Source organism: Sminthopsis crassicaudata, chromosome 2 (assembly GCF_048593235.1).
Source record: "Sminthopsis crassicaudata isolate SCR6 chromosome 2, ASM4859323v1, whole genome shotgun sequence".
NCBI lineage: Eukaryota > Metazoa > Chordata > Mammalia > Dasyuromorphia > Dasyuridae > Sminthopsis > Sminthopsis crassicaudata.
Genome location: NC_133618.1, coordinates 332,220,613 through 332,245,528, shown reverse-complemented (window position 1 = coordinate 332,245,528; position 24,916 = coordinate 332,220,613). Strand labels below are relative to the sequence as shown.

At 33.0% G+C, this 24,916-nt stretch overlaps 1 protein-coding gene across 4 annotated transcripts in view; it reads right to left on the bottom strand.

Annotated features, from left to right (window-relative positions):
* FUT8 (fucosyltransferase 8) overlaps positions 1 to 24,916 on the bottom strand; it is a 442,206-nt gene that overhangs the window by 139,687 nt on the left and 277,603 nt on the right. For 3 of the 4 annotated variants that reach the window (XM_074290405.1, XM_074290406.1, XM_074290403.1), the window contains 2 exons: positions 17,669 to 17,784; positions 17,400 to 17,565 (listed from right to left, as the gene is read on the bottom strand). In XM_074290405.1, coding sequence (XP_074146506.1) covers positions 17,400 to 17,565; positions 17,669 to 17,784 — 282 coding nt within the window. The remainder of the gene's footprint in view (positions 1 to 17,399; positions 17,566 to 17,668; positions 17,785 to 24,916) is intronic. The other variant, XM_074290407.1, reaches the window with a different exon arrangement.

Sequence of the window (24,916 nt, the reverse complement as noted above, 5' to 3'; positions counted from 1 at the left end):
TCTTAAATGCTTATGTTTGTAGGTGATTCTATAGTTTCTTGGTTCATATTATCCTCACATGCTGCAAAGTGCATTTTAGGTGAATTTTTTTATTCACACAGGGATTAGAACAGAAAAGATGCAGACTTAAATTTCTGGAATAGAAACCTCCTTCTTGAATACATAATGGCATAATTCCTATAGCATATATAACATTCCTAAGAATAGTTTAAGATCACTATGTGGAATCGTAAGGAGGTGCGTGGGGGCAAGGAAATGATCATATTTAGTTAGTTTTTCAGAGACTTGAATACAGATCTTACTGACCTGTTAGTCCTCTAACCACTATTACATTACCTCTTAAAGTATCTAGGAAGGTATCATTACCCTACTTTACAATATGAAAACCAAACTTCATAAGTGATTAGCTACTGAAAGGCAGAATCAGGACTGAAACCCATCTTGTGAATTTTAGTCCAGAGCTTATCTCAATGCACTATATGGACTCATTTTTGATATGGCCAACAATTAAAGGAATTCCCACACTAATTAAAGCCACTAAGTTGTAGAGATTCAGAGATAAAAGATGTCAATAGAGGCTATGATAGATGAGAGTGCATTCAAGGACTTAAAATCGGGCTGTCTAGCCTCATTAATCCATCTGCTGCACAACTTCTTAAATCATTTTTTTAAAATCATAAGATTTATCACAGCACTTTCCTACTCAAGAATTTTCATTAGTTCACTACGGCCCTGGGATAAAATACCAGTTTTTCCTCTTGGCATTTAAAATCCTTCACAAGCCTACACTCACCTACCCTTATAAATAGTCAAGACTATTTTCTTTTAGTATACAATCTCGTCTAGATGTTATTCCCTAAAATTTGGCATTTCACAATAAGCTTTTCCATAGACTACTCTCCTCTTTAGTGTCTAGAATTGATTCTCATATCAAATGCAGCTCTTAATTTTTTTTTTAACTCCTTTAAGAGGAAATCAAGAGTTTCCTACTGGAAACCTTTCTTGAACTCCTTATTTGTATTCCCTCAAAGATCTTGGATTTACAACTCTGAGTACCTTTACTACATTTTCCATTAAAATGTAAGACTACTGAGGTAAAAACAGTTTTGCTTTAATTTTTGCATTCCCAGAAAGGCTTAATTAATATTTGTTTACTTGAATTAAAGTCTTGAATAGTCAAGATTTGAGTACTTAAAGCATGTGAGAATGATATTAAAGACAGGTAAAATAGCTTGAGAAAAGCACAAAGGGAGAAATTAGTGAAGAAGAAATAAGCATATCTTTTCTTTTTTTTCCTTTTATTGTCTTTGAAAATATTATTTGTTAAATAGGATAGCTCTTAAGGAGAAAATACTGGAGGAAACTATATTGATGTAAAATAAAACATCAATAAAAAAAAACATTTTTGAAAAAGAAAATGATAGCTTACATATATATAAAGCTTTTTGGTAGTGAAAATACTTCCTGTTAATTATTAACTTCAGGAAACAAAGCTAACATCTAAGGGAAAAAAAACACAGATTTAGATAAGCACTTTGAGAAAAGACACACATACAAACAACAACAAAAAATGTAACACTGAGTTAAGAAAATGGATTCTTTTCATTTCAAGTGTAGTATTTTATTGAAAATGAAAATATTAGTGAAGAATTGATCATAGGCAACACCAATTTTGCCAATTCATGTGTTGCCCTTCTGAATCAGATGACACCAAAAATTTATCACAGACCAAAAACACCTTCAAATGCCCAAATAAAAACAATCTTCTTTTCCTTCTGTATATAAAGCAAACCCCACAGAATGATCATCAACAATAAGCAGACTAATTATTTTATGTTTATGTTGTTACTACTGTACTCAGGCTAATACGATCATTATAAGGGTAGTGATTATCTTCATTGGAGGCTGTTATCACATCACAATTTAATTTCTTGAGCCTAGCAAAGAAAACTTTTACTCTTCCTTCTTGCCAAATCTAAGTATGGTGGCTATTTAGTTGTGTCCAACCTCCATTTGGGGTTTTCTTGACAAAGGTACTAGAATGATGTGCTATTTCTCCAACTTATTTTACAATTAAGGAAACTGAAGAAAACAGGATTAAGCAACTTGCACAGGGTCACAAAACTGATAAGTATCTGTGGCTAGATTTAAATTAATGAAGATAAATAAATCTTCCTGATTCTAGGCCCAGTAATGGCTTTATGCAGTGTGCCACCCAGCTACTCTGGTTGGTACGGTAATATTTTAATATTTAATATTATGGACATTCATTTTCTTGATATATAACTATCTGACTGGCCCCTGCCTTCTTCTAAAAAAGAACAATATTTATTTTTAACCTCCTTAAGGATGTGATGCTTCTAGATATTTGTATAAAAAAACTGTTATATCATTATTTTAGCACATTGTACTTTACAACAAAATGCTCAGTCTCTCATTGGAGTCTTTTTGTTGTTCTTCTTCTTCCTTAAGAAGACGAAAAACACCAAGAACCCTTGAGTTCTCAGTGGTTCATTGTTTCTGATGGCTTCAAATGAGTATAAATAGTAATTGTTTTCTGTTCTGGCCAGAAACTTGGACCATCAAACTGTCCCAGAGTGAAATCTTTGTGTCAGTAAAATGAACTATCTTTTGTCTCAGCTGCTGCCCAGCCCTTAGTTATCTCATGTGCAAGATCTCAGACAAACTGAAAACAAAAAAGATTTTCATTTAGAAAGGTCAAGGTTACCGACTTCATTCTGGGCAGAAGTTAGCACAGCAAATCTATGATTACTTTTTAAGGTATAGATTTTTTTTCTGTCTTCAATCTTACATCTTCTATGTGAACAAATACAGATCAATGATCATTTTCATACTCTTAAAAAGAATTTAAAATGTTGGATAACTTTGACCCAGCAGTGTTACTACTGGGCTTATATCTCAAAGAGATCTTAAAGAAGGGAAAGGGACCTGTATATGCAAGAATGTTTGTGGCAGCCCTCTTTGTAGTGGCCAGAAACTGGAAACTATGTGGATGCCCATCAATTGCAGAACGGCTGAATAAATTGTGGTATATGAATGTTATGGAATATTATTGTTCTGTAAGAAATGACCAACAGAATGATTTCAGAAAGGCCTGGAGAGACTTACATGAACTGATGCTGAGTGAAATGAGCAGGACCAGGAGATCATTATATACTTCAACAACAATACTATATGATGATCAATTCTGATGGACATGGCCATCTTTGACAATGAAATGAACCAAGTCAGTTCCCATAGAGCAGTGATGAACTGAATCAGTTACACCCAGCAAAAGAACTCTGGGAGATGACTATGAACCACTACATAGAATTCCCAATACCCCTATTCTTGTCCGCCTGCATTTTTTATTTCCTTCACAGGCTAATTGTACACTATTTCAAAGTCTGATTCTTTTTATACAACAAAATAAGTTTGGACATGTATACATATATTATATTTAATTTGTACTTTAACATATTTAACATGTATTTATTGGTCTACCTGCCATCTGGGGGAGGGGGTGGGGAGAAGGAGGGGAAAAATTGGAATGAAAGGCTTGGCAAATGTCAATGCTGTAAAATTACCCATACATATATCTTGTAAATAAAAAGCTATAATAAAAAAATTATTACAAATAAAAAATAAAATAAAATTTTGGGTAACCCTGCACAAGTCACATAACATTTCTACATCAAATATAAAATGTGGAAACAAATGTCAAAGGCATTTAGGTGTTACTATGATTTAATCAGGCAAGAATACATTATTTAATTTTAAAAGACCATTTTTGGCTCAAAGGCTATATAAAAACAGGCTTGGATTTGGCCTGAAGGCCATAGTTTACTAGCCTCTGAATTAGGGTAAAAAGGTAAGTTAAAAAAAGCAGAAACAGTTAATGCACAGTGGATCCAGAGAGGCCTTCTTCTTAAAGGCAAACCAATTATAGAAATCTCTGTTCAATTCACCTTGTAATCATCTTCTCATAATGTAGCCTGGCTAAACCACAGAGGAGGGACACTTTGCCAAGTCTTTCAACATTGTCTCTACAAATATTCAATTATAAAAATCTAAATCCTTAATTTATTTTTTCTTAAGATCCTAAAAAGAGCCAGAGGTTCTTTATACTTTAGACTTTAGACCCATTTGTCATTGACTATTCAAACATGGAGAAAATAATTTTATATCTGTTCTCCACTAAAAGAAGAGTATATGGTAGAGTAATGGTTTTTATTTATTTATTTGGTCTGATAATGGAAATGTCTAGGGAAGGAGAAAAGTGATTAAAAATATAAAATAACAAATTTAAAAAGCACTCTAGAATTGACAAAACAATTTTACTTCCAACCTTGTGAAATAGTCAAGTATTATTATTATCCTCATTTTACAGATGAAACAGAGGCTCATAGATATGGCAACATGCCTGTGCTCATACAAGAAGTAAGGGCTTTGCATTTTCTCTTTTTGCCCACAATAATCAATTTTTCATAGGGAAGATTATTCAGAACATGCTCAGTTTTTTTTTAACTATTAATTTTTGAGTGTCTGTAATTCACTAAAAAAAAATTTTCTTGGTTTTAATACATTTTTAAACAAAGATGGAAGAATGGCAAAGCATTTTTGCATGAGCTAACATGATGGTTTTATGTTTTCATTCTTTCAAAAGAAGTCCTTTTTCCCTATTTGCAAAATTTTTCATTTTGTGGTTATTCACTTGTTCATTCATATCCAACTTTCCATCAGTTCTTGAAGTTTTCTTGGTAAAGATACTGGAATGGTTTGCCATTTCCTTCTTCAGTATATCCCTATATTACAGACAATGAATTAAGGCAAATAAGGTGAAAGTGACTTGTTCAGGGTCACACAGTTTCTAAGTATCTATGGCTAGAATGGAACAGATCTTTCTGACTTCGATGTGCCATCCATCAAACCACTTAGTTAATACATTTATAAATAGATGATAATACTTACACTATGAGTTTCAGATATTGCTTATGAGGATCAAATGAGTTGGTATGCATGTGCATATGAAGCATATTATATACTTTTAAACAGTGATTATGTAAATGAAAGCTATGCATTTTTAGAGGAAGTGCATGGAACAAAGAGCTAGGGTCAGGAAAGCATAGTATAAGAGAATCAACTGAATCAAAAAATTCCAAGAGCATTTAAAGAAAGGGTGAAAGGACAACAAACAGACTAAAAGCAAACAAAAGCTTACAACTCCAAAGTATAAAATATCCATTACTATTTGTAAAAGAAATTATTTTCTTCATGAATGGCAAAGAAGTCACAATTGGATTCAAATATCACAACGCTAGATACGTTTGCTGTAGGAGAGGTTAAAGAAAACAGTTGTCACATTGCTCACTGTCATAGCACCTAGTCTAGATCAAACATACACAGAAGAGGCTGGGAAAAAATTATTTTAAGGGTACTGGGGACACATAATTGAAAGGATATTTGGGGGCAGCTAGGTGGCGCAGTGGATAGCGCACCAGCCCTGAATTTAGGAGGACCCGAGTTCAAATCCGGTCTCAGACACTTAACACTTCCTAGCTGTGTGACCCTGGGCAAGTCACTTAACCCCAGCCTCAGGAAAAAAAATAAAAAATAAAAAAAAGAAAGGATATTTGAATGAGGAAAGGAGATAAACCACTTGTAAATAACCATGAGTGTTATTATTACTAAATAAGATACTAATCAATGTAGAACCGATTTGAAAGAGCTAAGAATATAAGATTTCATTACTTAATTTTCGTTTATTATTCTTTTGAAAAATATTTGGTTAGGTAGAACATGTCTAAACTACCTAAGATACGTTCAAATATTCAACAATAATAGAGAAATCCAGAGAAATCCTTCATGCATGATATTTGTAGTTCTTCCAACTCAATTCCTAAACATTTGCAGGATGATATGGACAAAGAAAAGAGTGAAAAGAAATGTGACTGGCATTTTTAAATGGAGAAGCTTTTTAGAGACAGCAAGGTAGAGTGATAGATACAGAACTGGACCCAGAATCAGGAACACAAATGTTCAAATACTGTGTCACACACTAAACTGGTTTGTGGCTAAACGCAAGCCACTTAATTTGTCTACCTCAGTTTCCTTGTCTGTAAAATGGAGGTAATAATAGCACCAACATCCCAAGGATTTGATATGAGTCAAATGAGGAAGTATTTATGAAGTGCTTGGCAAATCTTAAAGCATTATAAAAATGCTAGCTAACATTACCATTATTATTCACCTGCATAAATGAGATCAGAGATTCAAAGTATCACAGTAAGTGGATGCGTAATGATTTTTTTCCCACTTAAACAAACAGATTTTAAAGATATGGTAAATGTGTTTTACTAGATTAGAATAAATCTAAAATCCAATATATTAAAAAAAGAAAATAACAGATTAGGGCAATATTTATGGTAAACGTGTATGAAAATTATTTATTATAAGCAGTTAAAATTTGTGAGTAAATATTCCACAAAAGATAAAGGATATGAATAAGTTTCAAAAGTAGAAATATAAATTATTTAATGACCACTAGGGAAAAAAAAAAAAAAGCTCATCTTGATGAATGAACAAGGAGCTGCTAATGAACTCAACAATGGTAACATTTCTGTGATATTTGCCACACATTATGAAAGCAAGGCAGGTTTTCCCCCAAAAGACAAGGAAACTGTTATGAAACTTTATTGGACCAGAGGCAAAAGTTTCAAGTTTTTAAAGCTGCTTCCCAGTTTCCTAAAGGCAGACATAAAAGAGGTTACCTCATTAAAAGGTAGGGCCCTTCAGACCTGGTGAATACTCATCCTCATGTAATCATCTCTGCAGAAAGATGAAGAAGTTTGAACAAGAGCTGTATCTTAACTGAGTACTCTTTCCAAATTATGGCTAAGGATACCTACTTTTGAGTAATCTATGAGCGTTATCATTTCCAGTGAAGAAACTGAACTATCAGCTGGATTAGGCCCAGCTTATTATATCTGGCAGCCATAGAAGGATTGGATCAAAAAGGCTTCATTACTCACCTCACAACAGAAATGAATAAGGGACTATACAAATGTATAAGACAGGAGGACTGCACAGTTAGACACAATAGGCCATGGCAAGGATACTTTGGGTGTCACAAGAAAAATCTTTGACCAATCAAAGAGAAACAAGGAAAGATATAAATAAGGATAATGGAAAGAATGAAGAAAGCATCAAATCCCGCACTACCCGGCAGCCTCCCTGACACATAACAAAGAAGTATGGGCATAGAACAGCAGTGACCAACTAAGCAAACAGAGTTATCAATACAATTATTTAATCAATAAACAATTAAGTGTTTATTATGTATGTATCAGGCACTGAGCTAAGTGTTGAGGTAGATACTATGGAGACTGAGGAGAAGTACATGCTGCCCTCCTAAGTGGGAAGTAGCAGGGGATTCTGGGTGAGGCTCTTAGAACACAGCTTGATAAGGAAGCAATCAATCATTGGCCAGATTAGGTGGATACTAGTAAAAATCATGATGATCACGGCAAGGAAGGTTGGTTCTTTTTCCTCTGTCTAAACTTAATGCTCCTCCCCACCCTGGCAATCCTATATCACCTAAACTCTGTATACTGTGGGGATCAGTCCCGGTCAGGCCATGCAATTGGGCCTCAAAGAGAAAAGACACATGTGACCAAGTCAAAGTGACTTAGGAGGAGTGGGAGAGAGGGAGGAGTACCAAATAAATGGCAGCCAAATTACTTTATATGAAAGGATCTCCAATAGCAACACAGATGACAGCAGTTTCATAAAAATTTCTGATGAACTGATAATTGAATAGAGGAGCATTTAGGACTCGGGAGAAATGAAGACCACACTGTGAGGGTCATGGCTATAATGACTGTATACTGGGAATGGAGTGCACAGGATGTGGTGCCTAAATGAGGCATTTGGTAATCTCTATGCAAGGGGACGGTCAAATAGAAACCCTTGAGGGAGGCTGAAATAATTTCCTGGCATTTGACCCTCATATGGGCCTCCATCCAATGCAGGGTTTTCTGCCACTGGAGTGTTACCTATTGTAGTCAATTTAGTGGTGGATGTAAATGTCCTCAGGAAGGGGATTCTTTTTTTAGGACTCTATTTAAGTTCAGGCAGCCCTAGAGAATATTGTGATGATGTATGGTGAAGACTCCCTCTTAGATAAAAGAAATTGCTTTTTATTAACCTCAGCCATGGAAATACAGCAAAAAAAAAAAAAAAAAAATATATATATATATATATATATATATATATATATATACACACTAAGTTGCTATCATATATCAAGGTTATATCATAACATTAAATCCTAAATACTAGCTACATTGATCATTTCTGAAATGGTTGTAACAGTGAGTATTTTTTTTTAACTTTCTTCTAATCCAATGTGATCCAGAAGGTGCTATCTGCCTTCCTTATGGACTACTGAGGTTGTCATAAGGAGAGTTCATGTACCATGGTACTTCAATATCCTCCATTATGGAAAAAAAATCTTTTGGCTCACCACCTTCCTGCTTCATATTTTGATACTGTTTGATAATAATTAGACAGAATGATTTGGGCAACTCCATGGGTTTTCATTTGATCCTACCCTTGATAATTGACATTTGATTACCTAAAGGCTTCATATATTTCTGTATTCATCACAGTGTCCCTAGTCTAGGGACAAATGATTCCTAAGAAGGCAAGAAAACGATGTAAATGATTCCATCTGCTATTGTGAGTGAATAAAAACACCTGCAAACTTTATCATTCCCTTATTCAAGTAATATGAAAACTTAGCTTATGAGTGGTATAAAAAACAGATATTGGAAGGGATTTGACTTGTGTGCTATAATTTGCCAACCTCTACTTTCAAATAATTTTTTCTATGATAATTGAATATTATAAATAAGTTTTGCTGCCATCACTTCAGTTTACTTTTCCCATCATAAGTGATTGAAGATACAGCACATTCATGGGTAGTGCATACTAGATCCTGAATTGGGCTCTTAGCAATTATTGTTGAGTTGGATTAAATGGGTGCTTGTGGGTATAGATAGATGTATTTTCTTTTATACCACTCACAATATTTAAAAATAAAGTTCTGTTCTATATTAAAATATAAAGGTCATTCCTGACTTGAATGTCACAGGGAGCAGATTGAATTTGGCCTTCGGGTCATTCTTTGCCAATCTATGTTTTAAAACACAGATAATGGAACCAAAATGGAAGACATGAAGAGATTGGGGATTTGGCTGAACTCTCTCCAAAACCCTTCAAATAACTTTATATAAAGTCTCAAAATAAAATGTGGCATGGCAGAACCCACAAAAGGATAGTGTCAAATAATTTTTCAGCTGAAAACAACTTAAAAGTCTGGCAGGAAAAATCTACTGCCCTCAGTATGATAGCGGAACATGCTAAGCCCAACAAACCAGCAGGAGGTACTGAGGACAACTGAATCAGTGGCATCAGTGGTTTCTAAAGCTCTAAACCCCCACGGGGGGTCAGACCACTGATCACAAGGAGGTCACAGGTGGTAGGACTGTTTCATTGCTCATAATCAATCTGGGTCTCAGGCCTAGGGCAAGAAGGAGCACTAGCCCATCATAGCTTCTGGCCATAGGGGAGATGGTCAGAGCTCCAGGGCAGAAAAGAGTACTTATGGACATTCACAGACCAGAGCCCAGGCCAGGAAAATAATAAACATACTTCTCCCTAGAATCCACCACCTAGAAAAAAACAAAAACTGACAGATCCCCCAAATTATCCCTCCAAACAGCTGCACAAAAAATATTAAGTTTGGGACAGTGTTCCCTCCATCTTGAAAGCAAAGCCTCATGATAGCATAGTGTTAAAAGTTAAGATATAGGCTAGGAAAATGATCACAGCAGAAAAAAATTCTGACTATAGAAAGTTAGTAGCCTGACAAGGAAGATAAACTCAAAAGAAGACAAAAAAAGTCAAAACTGTTTTCAGGCAATGGAATAGCTCAAAAAGTTTTTTTTTTTTGTTTGTTTGGTTTTTTTTGTTTTTTTTTTTAATATCAAGTAAAAGAGATAGAAAAAAAAAATGAGAGTAATGTAAGAAAACCATGAAAAAAAAAAGTCAGCAATAAAGAAGGTACACACACACACACACACACACACACAAAACCTGAAGCAAATAACACCTTTTTAAAATAGGCCAGTGATAAAAGAGGTACAACAATTCAATAAAGTGAAAAATGCCTCGAAAAGCAGAATTGGCCAAAATGGACAAAAATATACAAAAAATTACTGAAGAGAAGACTTTAAAAAGAGAAATGGTAAAATGAAAACAGGGTAGGGGGGAATTTGGGGAAGGAAAAAAATCCTTTAAAAAGGCCAAAAGCAGAATTGGCCAAATGGAAAAAACCTCACATAAAAAATAATTCCTTAAAAATTAGAATTGAGCAAGTGGAACTATCAAACAATATCAAAAGAACAAAAAGAATTGAATAAAATATAAAATATCTCATTCTATAAATAACTGACCTAATAACAAACCCAAGAGAAATGATTTAAGAATTACTGGACTATCTGAAACCCATCATCAAAAGAAGGCTATTGTCATCTTTCAAGAAATTATCAAGAAAAACTGCCCTGATATTCTAGAATCAGAGGGCCAAAAAAAAAAAAAAAAAAAAAAAAAAAAAAAAAAAAAAAAAAAAAAAAAAAATGCAAGAAGCTACTAATTATCTTCTGAAAGAGATCTCCAAATGAAAATTCCTAGGAATATTACTGTCAAATTCCAGAATTTAAGGGCAAGAAGAAAATACTACAAGTAATCAGAAAAAAAATAATTAAAATATTGTAGAGCCACAGTCAGAATATAAGACTTACTAGCTTCTATATCAAAGAAAAGGAGGGCTTCAAATGTAATATTATAAAAAGCAAAAAAGCTAGGATTACAACCAAGAATCACATTTTCAAAAAAAAAACAAAACTGAGGGAAAATAGACATTTCATGAAATAAAAAATCTGCGAGTATTTCTGATGAAAAGAGTTAAGAGAAAATATGGACTCAAATACAAATTTAAGAGAAGCATAAAAAGGTAAATAGGAAAATGAAATGATTAAGGGATTCGAACAGGCAAAACTTCCCACATAGGAAGATGACACTTGTAATTCTTAACTCTCATTATTGGGATATACAAAGGCAGAGGGCAAGAGTATATATTAAATATGATGTCATATCTAAAAAAAAAAAAAAAAGAAAGAAAGAAAGAAAGAAAGGAAAGAAAAAAGAAGAACCCACTAGGAGAAAAGAAGAGGTAGAATGGGATAAATTTTCTCACATAAAAGAGTCACAAAACAGCTTTTATAATAGAGGGGAAGGTGGGACAAGAGTTCAATACTTGAACTTTACTCTTACTAGAATTAGCTCAAAGAGAAATTTAAGTTACCATCTAGGAAAGTAAAAAAGGAAGGGAATAAGAGAAAGGGAAAGAGAGGAGAGATTGATTTTTTTTTTTTAAAAAAAGAACATAAACTGGGAGAGATAAAAAAATTCAAAAGCAAAATACTTTTGAGAAGACAGGTTAAAAGGAGAGAAGAGTGATATAAACAGTAATCATAACTGAAATTTTTTTTTTGCAAATTTCTCTAATAAAGACATCATTTAACAAATATAGAGAACTTAAGCAAATTTGTAGAAACGAGGCATTCCTCATTTGATAAAATCAAAGGATATGAGCAGTTTTCAGATAAAATACTCAAAATTATTATATGAAAAAATGTACTAAATCACTACTGAATAGAGAAACACAATTTTAAAAAACCAAACTATCATCTCACACCTATCATATTGGCTTATATGACAGAAAAGGAAAATGACAAATGTTGGGGAGGATGTGGAAAATTTAAGACAAGAATGTACTGTTGGTCAGGATGATTTCAGAAAGGCCTGGAGAGACTTACATGAACTGATGCTGAATGAAATGAGCAGGACCAGGAGATCATTATATACTTCAACAACAATACTATATAATGATCAATTCTGACGGACGTGGACCTCTTCAATAATGAGATGAACCAAATCAGTTCCAATAGAGCAGTAGTGAATTGAACCAGCTACACCCAGCAAAAGAACTCTGGGAGATGACTATGAACCACTACATAGAATTCCCAACCCTTCTATTTTTGTCCGCCTGCATTTTTTTATTTCCTTCACAGGCTAATTGTACACTATTTCAAAGTCTGATTCTTCTTGTGCAGCAAAATAACTGTATGGACATGTATACATATATTGTATTTAATATATACTTTAACATATTTAACATGTATTGGTCAACCTGCCATCTGGGGGAGGGGGAGTGGGGAAGGAAGGGAAAAATTGGAACAATGGTTTGGCAATTGTCAATGCAGAAAAATTACCCATGCATATATCTGGGAAATAAAAAGCTATAATTAAAAAAAAAAAAAGTACTGTTGGTGAAGTAGTATACTGATTCAATCATTCTAGAGATCAATTTGGAACCATACCCAAAGGGCTATAAAATCATAAATATCCTATGACCAAGCAATATCATTACTAGAGCTTTATCTCTGGTCTTTTATTGAATATAATTTTTATTGCATTGTGATTTGAAAAGAAAGCACTTACTATTTCTGCCTTTTTGTATTTGATTATGAGGTTTTTATGCTCTAATACATGGTCAGTTTTTGTGTAGATGCCATTTACTGCTGAGAAAAAGGTATATTCCTTCCTGTCCCTATTCAATTTTCTCCACAGGTTTATCATATATAGGTTTTCTAGGATCCTATTAACCTCCTTAGTTTCTTGTTTGTGATTAGATTTGTCTGATTCTGAGAGGGAAAGGTTGATGTCCCCCATATGAATAATTTTGCTCTCTAATTCTTCCTGTAACTGGCTTAAAATCTTCTCTAGGAATTTGTCTGTTCTATCACTTTGTACATACACATTTGAGTATTGTTGTTACGTCATTATTTATCTATCAAGATGTATTTTCCCTCATCTTTTTAATAAGATCTATTTTTACTTTTGCTTTATCTGAGATCAGAATTGCTATCCCTGCTTTTTTAAAATTTCATCTGAAGCATAATAAATTCTGTTCCAGCCTTTTACCTTTACTCTGTATGTGTCTATGTCAAATATGTTTCTTGTAAACAACATATTGTAGGATTCTGTTTTTTAATCTACTCTGCTATTTGCTTTTATTTTATAGGAGAATTCTTCCCAGTCACATTAACAGTTATGATTACTAGTTCTATATTTCCCTCCATCCTATTTTCTCTCTTATATAAACTTTTGTTCTCTTTCCACCCTGATTGCATACATATATGAAATGATGATATATGGCTTGCCTTCTGAATGAGGGGAGAAATGAGATGAAAAGAGGGAGAGAATTTGAATTTTTTTTAATATAAAAATAAGTGATAAATTTGTTTTACATGCTATTGGGAAAACAATATTAAAATTTTTTAAAATAATCTAGGATCAAGCAAAAAAACCCAAATGAGGTCACAAAGTGTGGGACACAACAGAAATAACTAAACAACAAAAATAAATGATTATATGTTTAAAAGAACGAACTGGTCAAATTTAAAGAACTGGTCAAAATTAATAATAGCTAATTCTGATAAAGATATGATGAGTGGTAAAAAATAGTGAATCAAGTGGCTTATGCCCTAAGTTCAAGTTTTAGAGTAGTAGAAGACTAAAATATTAATATAGATTTTTTTTTTTTTATTCAATGAATGTATGACTTCAGAGATCAAGATATCATTATTACCCTAAAAAGAAAAGCAACAAAGATGACTATGGACATTCTAATAGGGTTGCTTTGCTCCTCCTTCCTCTTTAGGCAAGTTTCTTATGAAAACCTTCTGAATCCATCACTTCAAAATCTAGAAAGAACTGGATCAAAAATGTTTGGCATCATGAAATACAGAAGGCTTGAGAATAAGAGATATTATCTTCTATCATAATGAAAACATGAAAAATGATCCTGGTTTTATAGAGAGCTATACATGTAGATTTTTGTTATTGAGTATTTTCAGTCATAGACCTGACTCTGTGAACTTATATGGGATTTTCTTGGCAGGGATACTGGAGTGGTTTCCCATTTCCTTTTCCAGTTTACTTTACAGATGAGGAACAAAGGAAAACAGGCTAAAGTGACTTCCTCAGGGCCACAAAGCAATACATGATGCCAGATCCGAAATTAGGAAGATGAGTCTTCCTCATTCTAGCTCTGGTATTTTATCGATTCTATCACCTCGGTGCTCCTTCATATGAAAATACAAAGTTGGAAGTAAACTAGATATTTTTACTTCTTTTTGAAAAAGAAGTCTCCAAAGCTTTCCTTTGCTAAGCTTCCCTAGTGCTTTTCAACTTGATTAAATTTGCAAAACTGGTAATATCTCTATCAACTTTGCAGTGATGCATAAAGATGCGTATGATACAAGTTTATTTATGTCAAGCTAAGTAAAAAAGCACTCAAGTGCCTACAAAAAAAAAAAAAAAAAAAAAGGCAAAAAAAACCCATTCCTGATTTCAAGGCTCTCCAAGTCTAATAGGGGAAAACAACAGGCAACTATGTAAACATTAAAAAAAAAAAAAAAAAAAAAAAAAAAAAAATATATATATATATATATATATGTATATATCATAAACTATAGGTAATAAAGAGAGGGAAGACTCCAGCACTAAAGGGGAATGAGAATGGCTTTTCCCAGAAGATGGAACTTGAAAGAGCCAGGAAATCCAGGAGAAGGAGTAGAGAAGGGAGAAAATTCCACAAATGAAGGAACAGCCAATGAAAGTACCTGCAATCAAGAGATGGATATCTCATGTGAGGAACAGCAGGGAGCCTAGAACACTGGATCACAGAGTATATGAAGGAGAATAGAGTACATGAAAACAAGAAAGGTAGGAGAAAGCCAGTTCACTGCAGTTTTTGTCAAATAAAGGTGTTAGAAAATAGTTACTAATTCAAATACATGATTATTTTATAACAGCTTTTAATTTTTCCAAATACATGCAAAAATTTGTTTTCAACATTCACTTTTTCAATACCCTGTGTTCCAAATTTTTCTCTCTCCTCTCCCCATGACCATTCTTTAAGAAATGTTTCCTGATATATCAACAACCTAAAATAAATAACCAAATTTTTAGAATTATACAAAAAGTATAAACAAATTTATCATACAACTAACTTTCAAGTTGAAAATTCAACATAAAAATCAGAACAAGAACAAGAATTCTACTATGAATGCCCTTGCTGAAAATCTGTTTAGCTCTTATATAAGATATGATATCATATTTTATATGATATAATATGAAAGAATATTACAGGTACTGGAAAAGTCTGCTAACAGTTGGTACTGTGCTGTAGATAAAAAATAAAAGTAGTGCTAAGAATTTAAATTAAACTTTTCTAATATGTGACATTACCATAGATTTAGAGCTAGAAGGAACTTTATTGGTCACTGAATGTTCTACTTTTCTGGAAGGGGAAACTAAAAGTCAATAAAGTAAAACAATTTACCCTGTGTCACAAAGCTAATAAGTGTCTGAGGCCAGATGTTAATTCAGGCTTTTGTGGGTTTTTCAAGTGTGTTGTTTAGTTTTCATGTTCCATCTCTCATAATCATATGTCTAAATCCCATGCTTAGCACGGTGCCTCACAAATATTATTTGGTTGTTGTTCTTCATTATTGAAAAGGCCCCAAATGATATTACTTTGTTAGAGTTAAGTAACATTCTGTGTAACTGTGGCTAAGTAGACCAGTATGAGCTTGGAATGCTCTGCCACAGGTCCGGGCTCTAAATTTCCACATCTCCTGTTTCTTCTGAGCTACTTCAATTCCACTTTGCTCATCTACCTTCTTTGATGAAGCCACAATATGCTGGGTGGTCCTATGTCAGTCTCCCATGTCACACAATCAATCTCAAAATGTTTCGGGGAACATATATATTAGGATAAGGTAATAATATCTAGCTAATAAGTATATAATGCCTACTATATGCCAGGCACTTCATTAAGTGCTTTTTACAATATGATTTCCTTTAATGCTCAAAAGAATCCTGTGAAGTAGGAGCTACTCTTAACCCCAATTTAGAGTTGAAACTAAAGCAAAGATTAACTTCCTGAGGACCAACCAGCAAGTAAATATTTGAAGGTTGGATTTAAGCTCAGGTTTTGCTGGTTCCAGGCCTATTACCCTGTTACTGTACCACCAGCTACTTTCAAAAATGATCATAGTTTTCCAAGCTAAAAGAGAACTTATGAGATCATCTAGTACAATATCTTTCCTTTATAGATGAAGAAACTGAGGTCCAGAAGTTAAATAATTTGTCTAAGGATGCATAGATAATATCAGGAGTAGAACAGAGATTCAAATTTAATTCCAAATCCAGCATTGCCTCCACTGCATCAGGGCTTCATTCATTAGATATGTAGAAAATATTTATTGAAATTAATTAAATCCATTTGAAATTCTCACTTTAAATAATTCTGCAGAATTATTAGCACAAAGAAAAAAATGTCCATGAAGTGACAATTCTTTGCCTTTTCTATTAAAACAAAGGAATGGTTTTTTTAATTTCTAATAATATTGTTGACATTAGTATATATGGCTCTCTTGTTTAGAAAAGTGCTTTTCCTCCTTCACAAGAGTATGAAGTGTAAATACAATATTTCTTTTACTGTTCACTAATAAGAAAGTAATTATTATTGGAATACTATTGGGAATATAACTTTTTGAAAATAAGAGGTCCAAGGACAAGCATCACTGTATTTATGATGGATAATAGATTTATTTTGTTCCATATTTTAAAACTTTTGTCCAAGAAAAATTTTGTTATTTTTTTACCTATATGAATAGCAAATAAGAATCATATTTAGTCACTCATAACTAGTTTCGATTTCTACCACACAAAGAAAAAGGTAATTAATACGATGCTGTGGAAATTTTTAATTCAAAATCTGCCATTAACTTTTAATTAGCAACAAAAAGCTATTTTCAAATTTTTAATATTTCTTTTAAAAATTTTCATTGTCAGTAAATACTGAAAAGTATTATAATCCAACAAAAATAGCATTCTCTTAAAATTAAACCGTTATGAAAGAGATTTGAAATGAAATTACAAAGAAAAATGTTTTAGCTTGTTGGTTATTATCATCAACAATATGAGCATTTAACTTTTAAAAGATTTTAAGAAATACAGTTTAAAAATTTTTTCCTATGTTATGTTTAATTCATGTAGCACATTCTATTAAAATGAAATCTAAAATCAATGATATCATTATCTCAAACATGGACTCATTTAATATACAATAATATTTGTGTCCCATTCTGATATCAGTATTCTCAAAACCGGAAAAAAAAAAAAAAAAAAAAAAAGAGTACCTTTCCTGATGACCCAAATCAAATAGAAATTCATCCACATGTCTTTGGAGTTGACTTCCTTCTAAATTTTTCAATTTCTTCAATTCACTCTGGAGAAAAAACCAGAGTTCCTTTGCTCCATTTTCAATCCTCCTCCTCAGTATTTCATGATCCTTTCCTAGACCTGCTATTGAAGAGCATAAGAATATCAGCATTTCCAAAACTTGGCTGAGCAGAAAATTTCAAATATTTGTGATAAAGCAAAAATTAAAAGTGGTATAGTCACCAACCATTTCTGGTTTGCTTCTTATAATTTTCTATCTGTTCTTTGGCTTTTAAGAGCTGTTCTTCTAAAGCACGTACCCTTCCTGCAGCTGGTCCCTGCTCCATGGGACCTTCTGGTATCCTACAGGATAAGAAACAAAATATACTCATTTAGATAACAAATTATGCAACGATACATTCATATTTTGCTAAGAGTTATTAATAACTCTGAAAATCACTATATCAAACAGTATAATAAAAACTGTTAATAAATTTCTCTCTTCTTAGGTAGACAACATTAGGAGCAAAGTTGGATTAAAATAGAAAGGAATATCCTAATATAGTTGTGTTCTTAAAGAAGCAAAGAATAATTTTCAACTTTCTCACTATTCCCAAAGAACTGCTTTGACTATCTTTCTCCCCACCCCACCCCACCCCCAGTCTAACACATCTATTCTCCCAGAGGTCATACACAATTCTGAATTAACCATGAGGATCCAGAAATAACATGGACTAGTGAGAACGAAGCGGGCATGAAGTCAAGAAGATATGGATCCAAATTTTGATGCAGATTCTCTCTAGTAATGTGACACCATTATTAATCTCTCCTAGAGTCACTTAAATCTGTAAAATGAGAAAGCTAACTATACCACTAAAAACCAAAAGTGTTATTGTACTGTTATAAACTAGTAACTTGTTTGTGCTCAGCAGGGGCAATTACTTTCATTATCTAAATGTGAATGTGATAAGAAATAATATCAGGAGGTAAGAAGGCAAAGTCTCTGCAGCATTAAATATCTTTCACACATCTATAAATGGAACTCAATTCAAAACTACTGTTCTAGCATAACTCTAATAATGTCTGTTGTAAATTAGCTTTTGTCCTTCAGGAAATCATGAAGAATTTTATATAAAATAATCAATACTATCAAAATCCAGTGGGATAAAAATTTGTAAGGCCCATTAACAAATGAGTGCACAGCAATTAAATAATTGCCCAAGAGAACACAGGAACATGCTAAAACAGGGATGCAATACAGCCCTTTTAAATATAACATATCAAGGAGAGCCCAAATTAGTCTGATATGAATGTGGTAAGGAAGGCTCCAAAACTATACTAAGGTATAAGATTGGATTCAATAGCCTTTCTGCACTAAATAATGCAGTGATTATGGAATGTATAACTACATTTACAAGTAGAACCAATTCCTAGTTCCACATCAGCAGATAAGTATTTGATTTTTTTTTCATTTTTCATTTTCAACCATTTCCCCACTTTTAAATTGGGACTCTCCATCACAGTCCAATATTATATGTTATTACCTATTCAAAATAATAAAGAAATACCCAATTAAACAAATTAGAGAAGTTACTAAGAGTGGTTTTCACTTGGTGGCCACCCTACAAATTGATATTAGGTTGTAATTCCATAATAAGTTACCTTAGTATATTATTCAATTTATTAATACAAAAAGTGACTTCCAAATTCATTGAATTACTGGACTAATTAGTCACTTTACAAAGGAAAATTGGATATAAAATGTATCAATGTTTTACCACCATCACCACCATTAAGTTAAGGAAAATATTTTATCACAGTTGATTGGAAACTTCCAAACTTATAATCAAAGGCTTAAAAAGATAACAAAACTCTTATAGCTTTTTCAATATTTCTTATGTAGCCAAAAAAGCAGAAAGAACTACTAAGTACTTGGGCCACATAGAACATCTGTTCAGCAAAGCAGATGGCTATTTTTTTTTAAAGAGTTAAAGGCACCATTAGTGGATATATTTTATATTTTTCCTCTAAATTAATATGTATTATCACTGACCAGGAACAGATGCATGAATAAAAAATAACCAGCTACCAGAAGAAAAACATATTGCTTCCTATTTAAATCATAAGTGTCCCAAACTGCAGAAGGTACATGAAAAAGCCTTCATTTGTATATGCACAAGCTGGGTAATGATACAAGGAATAGAGCACTTAGGTGCACAATTACCCAATTTATGGTCATAAACATATATATATATACTCATAAATGAGGCATCTCCTAGTATACCACTGTTAAGGCTGTAAAAAAAAAAATCAGTTCTTAATCTCTTTTTGAATTGGATGGGCAGTTTCTGGAAAATGATTTGAAAGCAAAATAAAACCATATCCCTTAAGTTTATTTTAGCAGCAGTCAGCTGTATGATAGAGATGTCAAAATCATGGATCTGAGAACACACTTTATTGTTATAAACATGAAGACAGCAGGAAGGTTACTTCCATAGTCTCTTTTCTCCTTATTTCATCATAAACTGATAGGATAAAATCAGGGACAAAATAGACATATATTAAGTAGGATCTTAGAGGTCAATTTCCATGGAGTATTTATGTCTAACCTTAATATATAGAAAAGCCAAATTGGATAGATTTTTTTTTTATCATATAGAAAAGCTAATCTAACTTTAGATAAATCCATATTTAAAAGGCCATTAAAATGATACATATCTTAAGCATATATCAAAGTTGATGACTCTATGTCTGTATGTTGGGGGAAAGAGGGAAAAAGAAAAAGGGATTGGCATATTATAGTTATATTTTCTTAAATAAATTTTTGCTTTCCTATCTCCTGCATTGACCACCATATCCTTCAAATAACTATAATTACACTCTTCTATATACAGCCCTCCTATATAGACTATCCAATATGTAAGTTTGTTTGTTTTTTTTTTTTGAGGGGGGAAGTGGGGGGGGGGATGGGGAAAGCTTACGGGACCAGGATGTACCAAGAATCCAACTAAGAACTTCTCCCTCCATCTGGAAATTTTAATTCTATATGGGCATTGATAGCTACTACCCTCGTCTTTTTCAGCTTGCTTTAGTATCCATTGCACTCATGCTGTATGGGGGCATTAAATAAGACCAATCAAAGAATTCTAGATATAGGTGGGAAAAGGTCCTCAGAGGACCCCTAAGCTAAGCACCTCCTTTTGTAAAAGAAAAAAGTGAATTCAGAAATTAAGCAACTTGGTCTATGGTCACAGTGTTGAAGGCAGTATTTGAACACAGTCAGGACTCTCTCTTCTCCTTTTTTTTTTTTTTTTTTTTAAATAGTGCTTTATTTTTCCAAATAAATGCAAAGACAGTTTTCAACATTCACGTTTGCAAAACCTTGTGATTCAGATTTTTCTCCCTCTTCTCCTTCCTCCTTCCCTCCCCCCCACCACAACAAGTAATCCAATGTTCAGGGGTGGTACTCTATCCCCTGCATCATCTAGCTGACCCAAGTCAAACCTTCTTAAACTGGGGGTCACAACCCCTTACAGAGTCATGTAATTGAATATGGGGAAATCTCAAAAAAAATTGACAACAGCAAAACATATTAAATATTTTACCAAGATTTATTTCTTTATGTAAAAATAAAAATAAGTACAACTATTTAGTATGCAAATTTGCTTTTGTCTTTAATAAATGGTAAAATTATATGTATGCCAAAAATTGCTTTAAAATAAATTTATTTATGCTTTATTATAAGTAAGTGTTTGATTTATTTATTTTATATATCCATAAAGCCAAGGCTGCATAAAAATTTCTTGGGCAAAAAGAGGTCTTCAGCAGAAGATATTTCCTGCTGAATACTTCCTTTCATTGCCACATTTCATCCCTCCTTCTTATCATGTGAGTTCTATGGGAGTAGATATTATATCACCTTTGTATTTGTATCTTATCAACTAGCACAGGACTGGCACATAAGTTGATTGACTACTGATTAATGTCCTTGCTCTTCCTTTGAACAGCCAAAGTCCCATACCATACTCCCCATGTGGATGGTTTAAAAAAAAAAAAATGCAGGAGAAAGGAGGGAAGAAGATAAAAGGAAGGGAATAAGCATTTTTATATTAGCTTATGTGCCAGGAACTGTACTTTGCAAATGTTTCATGTGATTCTCATAACAACCCTTCAAAGTAGATGCTGTTATTCCTATTTCACACTTGAGGAAACTGAGACAGATAGGGTTAAATGATTTACCCAAATACAGGCAACTATTTGGAATTGAATTTGAACCTAAGTTTTCCTGACTCCAGGCCCCACACTCTATCTACAGGGCACCCATCTGCCTCAGCTAGGGGGCAGAAAAAAAAGGATCACTGCAAATGAAAAAAAGGATCTAGATGCAAATCCCCAATACATGTATCTATTTCAGTTGTGTTATTTCAAGGCGTGCTAATGAATGATTATAAGAAAGATTTTTTTTGGAGGGAAGGAAATGGGAAGAAAAAGGATCAATGTAATTTGTTCATCCTAATCTCAATATTAGAAAATTGACATGGAAATACATCAGCCATGCAGAACATTCTTGCATAACCATAGAATTGAAAACTTTTAGAGTTAGAAGGGATCATCCAGTCCTTCTCATTTTACATAAGAGAAAATTAGATGCAAGGATGTTAAGTGACTTGTGAGAATTAAACAACTTATTGAAGGCAGAGGAAATATTAGAAACTAAGTACACATTTCTAAATCCAAAGACCATACTTTTACATCAGCTGCCTTAAAGTCTCTAATAGAATTATAATAACAAAAATATTACTTGGTAAATCCACCTTATTTATGTTGTTGCTTAGTTGCTATTGGTCCTTTCTATCTCTTTGTGACTCCAATTATGTTGTTTTTTTCATATAAGATACTGGAGTGTTTGCCTTTTCCTTCTCAAAGTCATTTTATAGATGAGGAAACTGAGACAAATAGAGTTAAGTGGATACCCAGGATCACACAGTCAAATAATGTCTGAGGCTGGATTTTGAACTCACAAAGATGAGTCTTCCTGATTCCAGATCTAGCGTTCTATCCACTATACCACCTAGCTGCCTATTTCATTTATAAACTAATTATAAAAATATTGACAGTTTAAATGCCAGGAAACACGATCACTCTTCATGGCATAATCTATCATTAGAGAAGAATGACATTTAAGTTAAATTAGGTTACAGATTATACATGTAGCAAGCAATCTTTATACTACAATCTCGTCAATGAAATAGAAAACACTGTTGCAATGTCTACTTAATATAGAAATGCTTAATAAATATTACTGACAACTGGATTATGAAAGCTATCCTCCTTTTTCTTCTGGATTCAAAGTCCTTCCACCTCTGTTTCTAGCCTTATTTACTTAATCACATTGCTTTTCAATAAAGCAAACAGTGGAATATTTTATTTATTTTTCCCATTTTACAAGAGTCAATCGGAGAGAAAGGTTAAGTATCATAATTCATATGAGCCAAGAAGGAATATATAAATGTGTATGATAAATACCTTCAGAAGAAAGCTGATTTCAAAAACTTCAGGAAAAACATGAATTATCAACTGAGGTTTTACAAGTGGAAGACAATTCTAATGGTATAGGTGATTCAAATATGATTCTAAAAGGGAAAAGATGGAAAACTCCTAAAGATACAAATGGGTTCATAATATAAATGCTCAGATTTTCAAAATACATTCAGTTCAATCCAATAAATATATGGCAGGTGCCTGGTGGATACAGATGATACTATATTAGGCACTAATATTAATATAACAAAAGTTAGACATGATTTAAACAAATGGGCCAGACACTGATAAAGTGCAAAAGATGTCAAAAATAAAAAAAATAAAAAAAATCCCAGACATCAAGGTGTTCAGAGTTGAATGGTAAAGATAAGAGCAAAATCAAAACAAAATAAAACAAAAAACCCTACAATCTCAAAGGAAAAATTAAACAGATGATTGACATTCTCTCTCTCTCTCTCTCTCTCTCTCTTTCTCTCTCTCATTTATAATATATATATATGTTTGATCCTAGAAATAACTGGGAACCACTAGAGTTTATTGAACAGAGGAATGATATAGTCATGTTTATATTTTAGGAAGATCAATGTGACAGATAAGTGGAGCATTAATTGGAGGGGGGGAGGAGGGGAGACTTGAGGCAGGGCAATTAGCTAGTTATTGTAGTAGGTGCCTCTCTACTGGCTAGACTGCAGTGTCTGAGGAGAGAAGTGAGCATACTTTAAAAAATGTTATGTCAGTAGAAATAAGACGATTAATTAGAAAAAAAGGTGGGAGGTAGTAGTGGTGAGGAAAGTAAAGAGTAGAAGATGGCAAAGTTTTAAAACCTAGGGATAGGGACTTAGTGGATGATATCTTCACCAGTAATAAGTTAGAAAGAGGGAAAGATAAGTAGGTTGTTTGGGGGCATGTTTACTTTAGGATATTTATGGGACATGTAATTTGAGATAGTTGAAGATAGTTAAAGAAGTGAAGGTGAGTAGAGAAGTGAGAGCTGGACATGTAAATTTAAGAATCATTTGCATATAAAAATGACAGCTGAAGAGATAAAATGATTTTGATAAAATGAATATGGAGGAAAAAGAGAAGATTCAAAACAAAGACTTTTATCTTTCTGGACATGATGTTGAAGAAATCCAGCAAAGGAGACAGAATAAAACAAGAAGAAAACAGCATCATGAAATCTTAAAGAGAAGAGAATTATCAGCATAGCTAGGAAGTGAGAGTCAGGATTGAAATCTAGTTCTTCTGTATTTCAGGAGACTGGCAAAACAATAAAATACCACAAGTAGGGGAATTTCAGCATGCTATTTCAACCTAACACAATGGCTCTCAAAGTGTGGTCTGGAGATCTCTGGGAGTCACCAAAACTGTTGTATGGGATTTCTGACAGCAAAAACTATTCTCAAAACAATAGTATGAAGATATCTTCCTATTAAAATATTCCTTTTCCCAAATACTTTTCTGTGTGAAACTAGATTTTCTTTATAAACTTCAAAGCAACATATTAAAAAAGAAGCAGAATATCTGCAGAAGATATGAGAATTCAGCTGCCTTCTATTAAGAGAGAAATTGAAGATATTTGCAAAAATATGTAAAACAACATCAGTCATCAATTTTTTTGCTTTGGAAAAAGGGTTTTTTAAAATAAAAATGTTAATCTCATCTAGCATACAATGGTAATATTAGCATTGGTAATATTGGTAATGGTTATATTATTTTAAGATAAATATTTCAATGTTTTATCCAATTTCATTTGTAATATATTTAAGTACTAGTGGATAAAAACCTTTATCTTTGGGTTCCTCAATAATTTTTAAGAATTTAAAAGGGGTCCTGAGTCCAAAAAAGTTTGAGAACCATTGATTTAGCAGATAAGACAGAGAGATGAGTACTGATGATGCTGTGGTCAAGCAAATTATTGAATGAGAAGCTAGAAAGAACCTAGAAATCAACT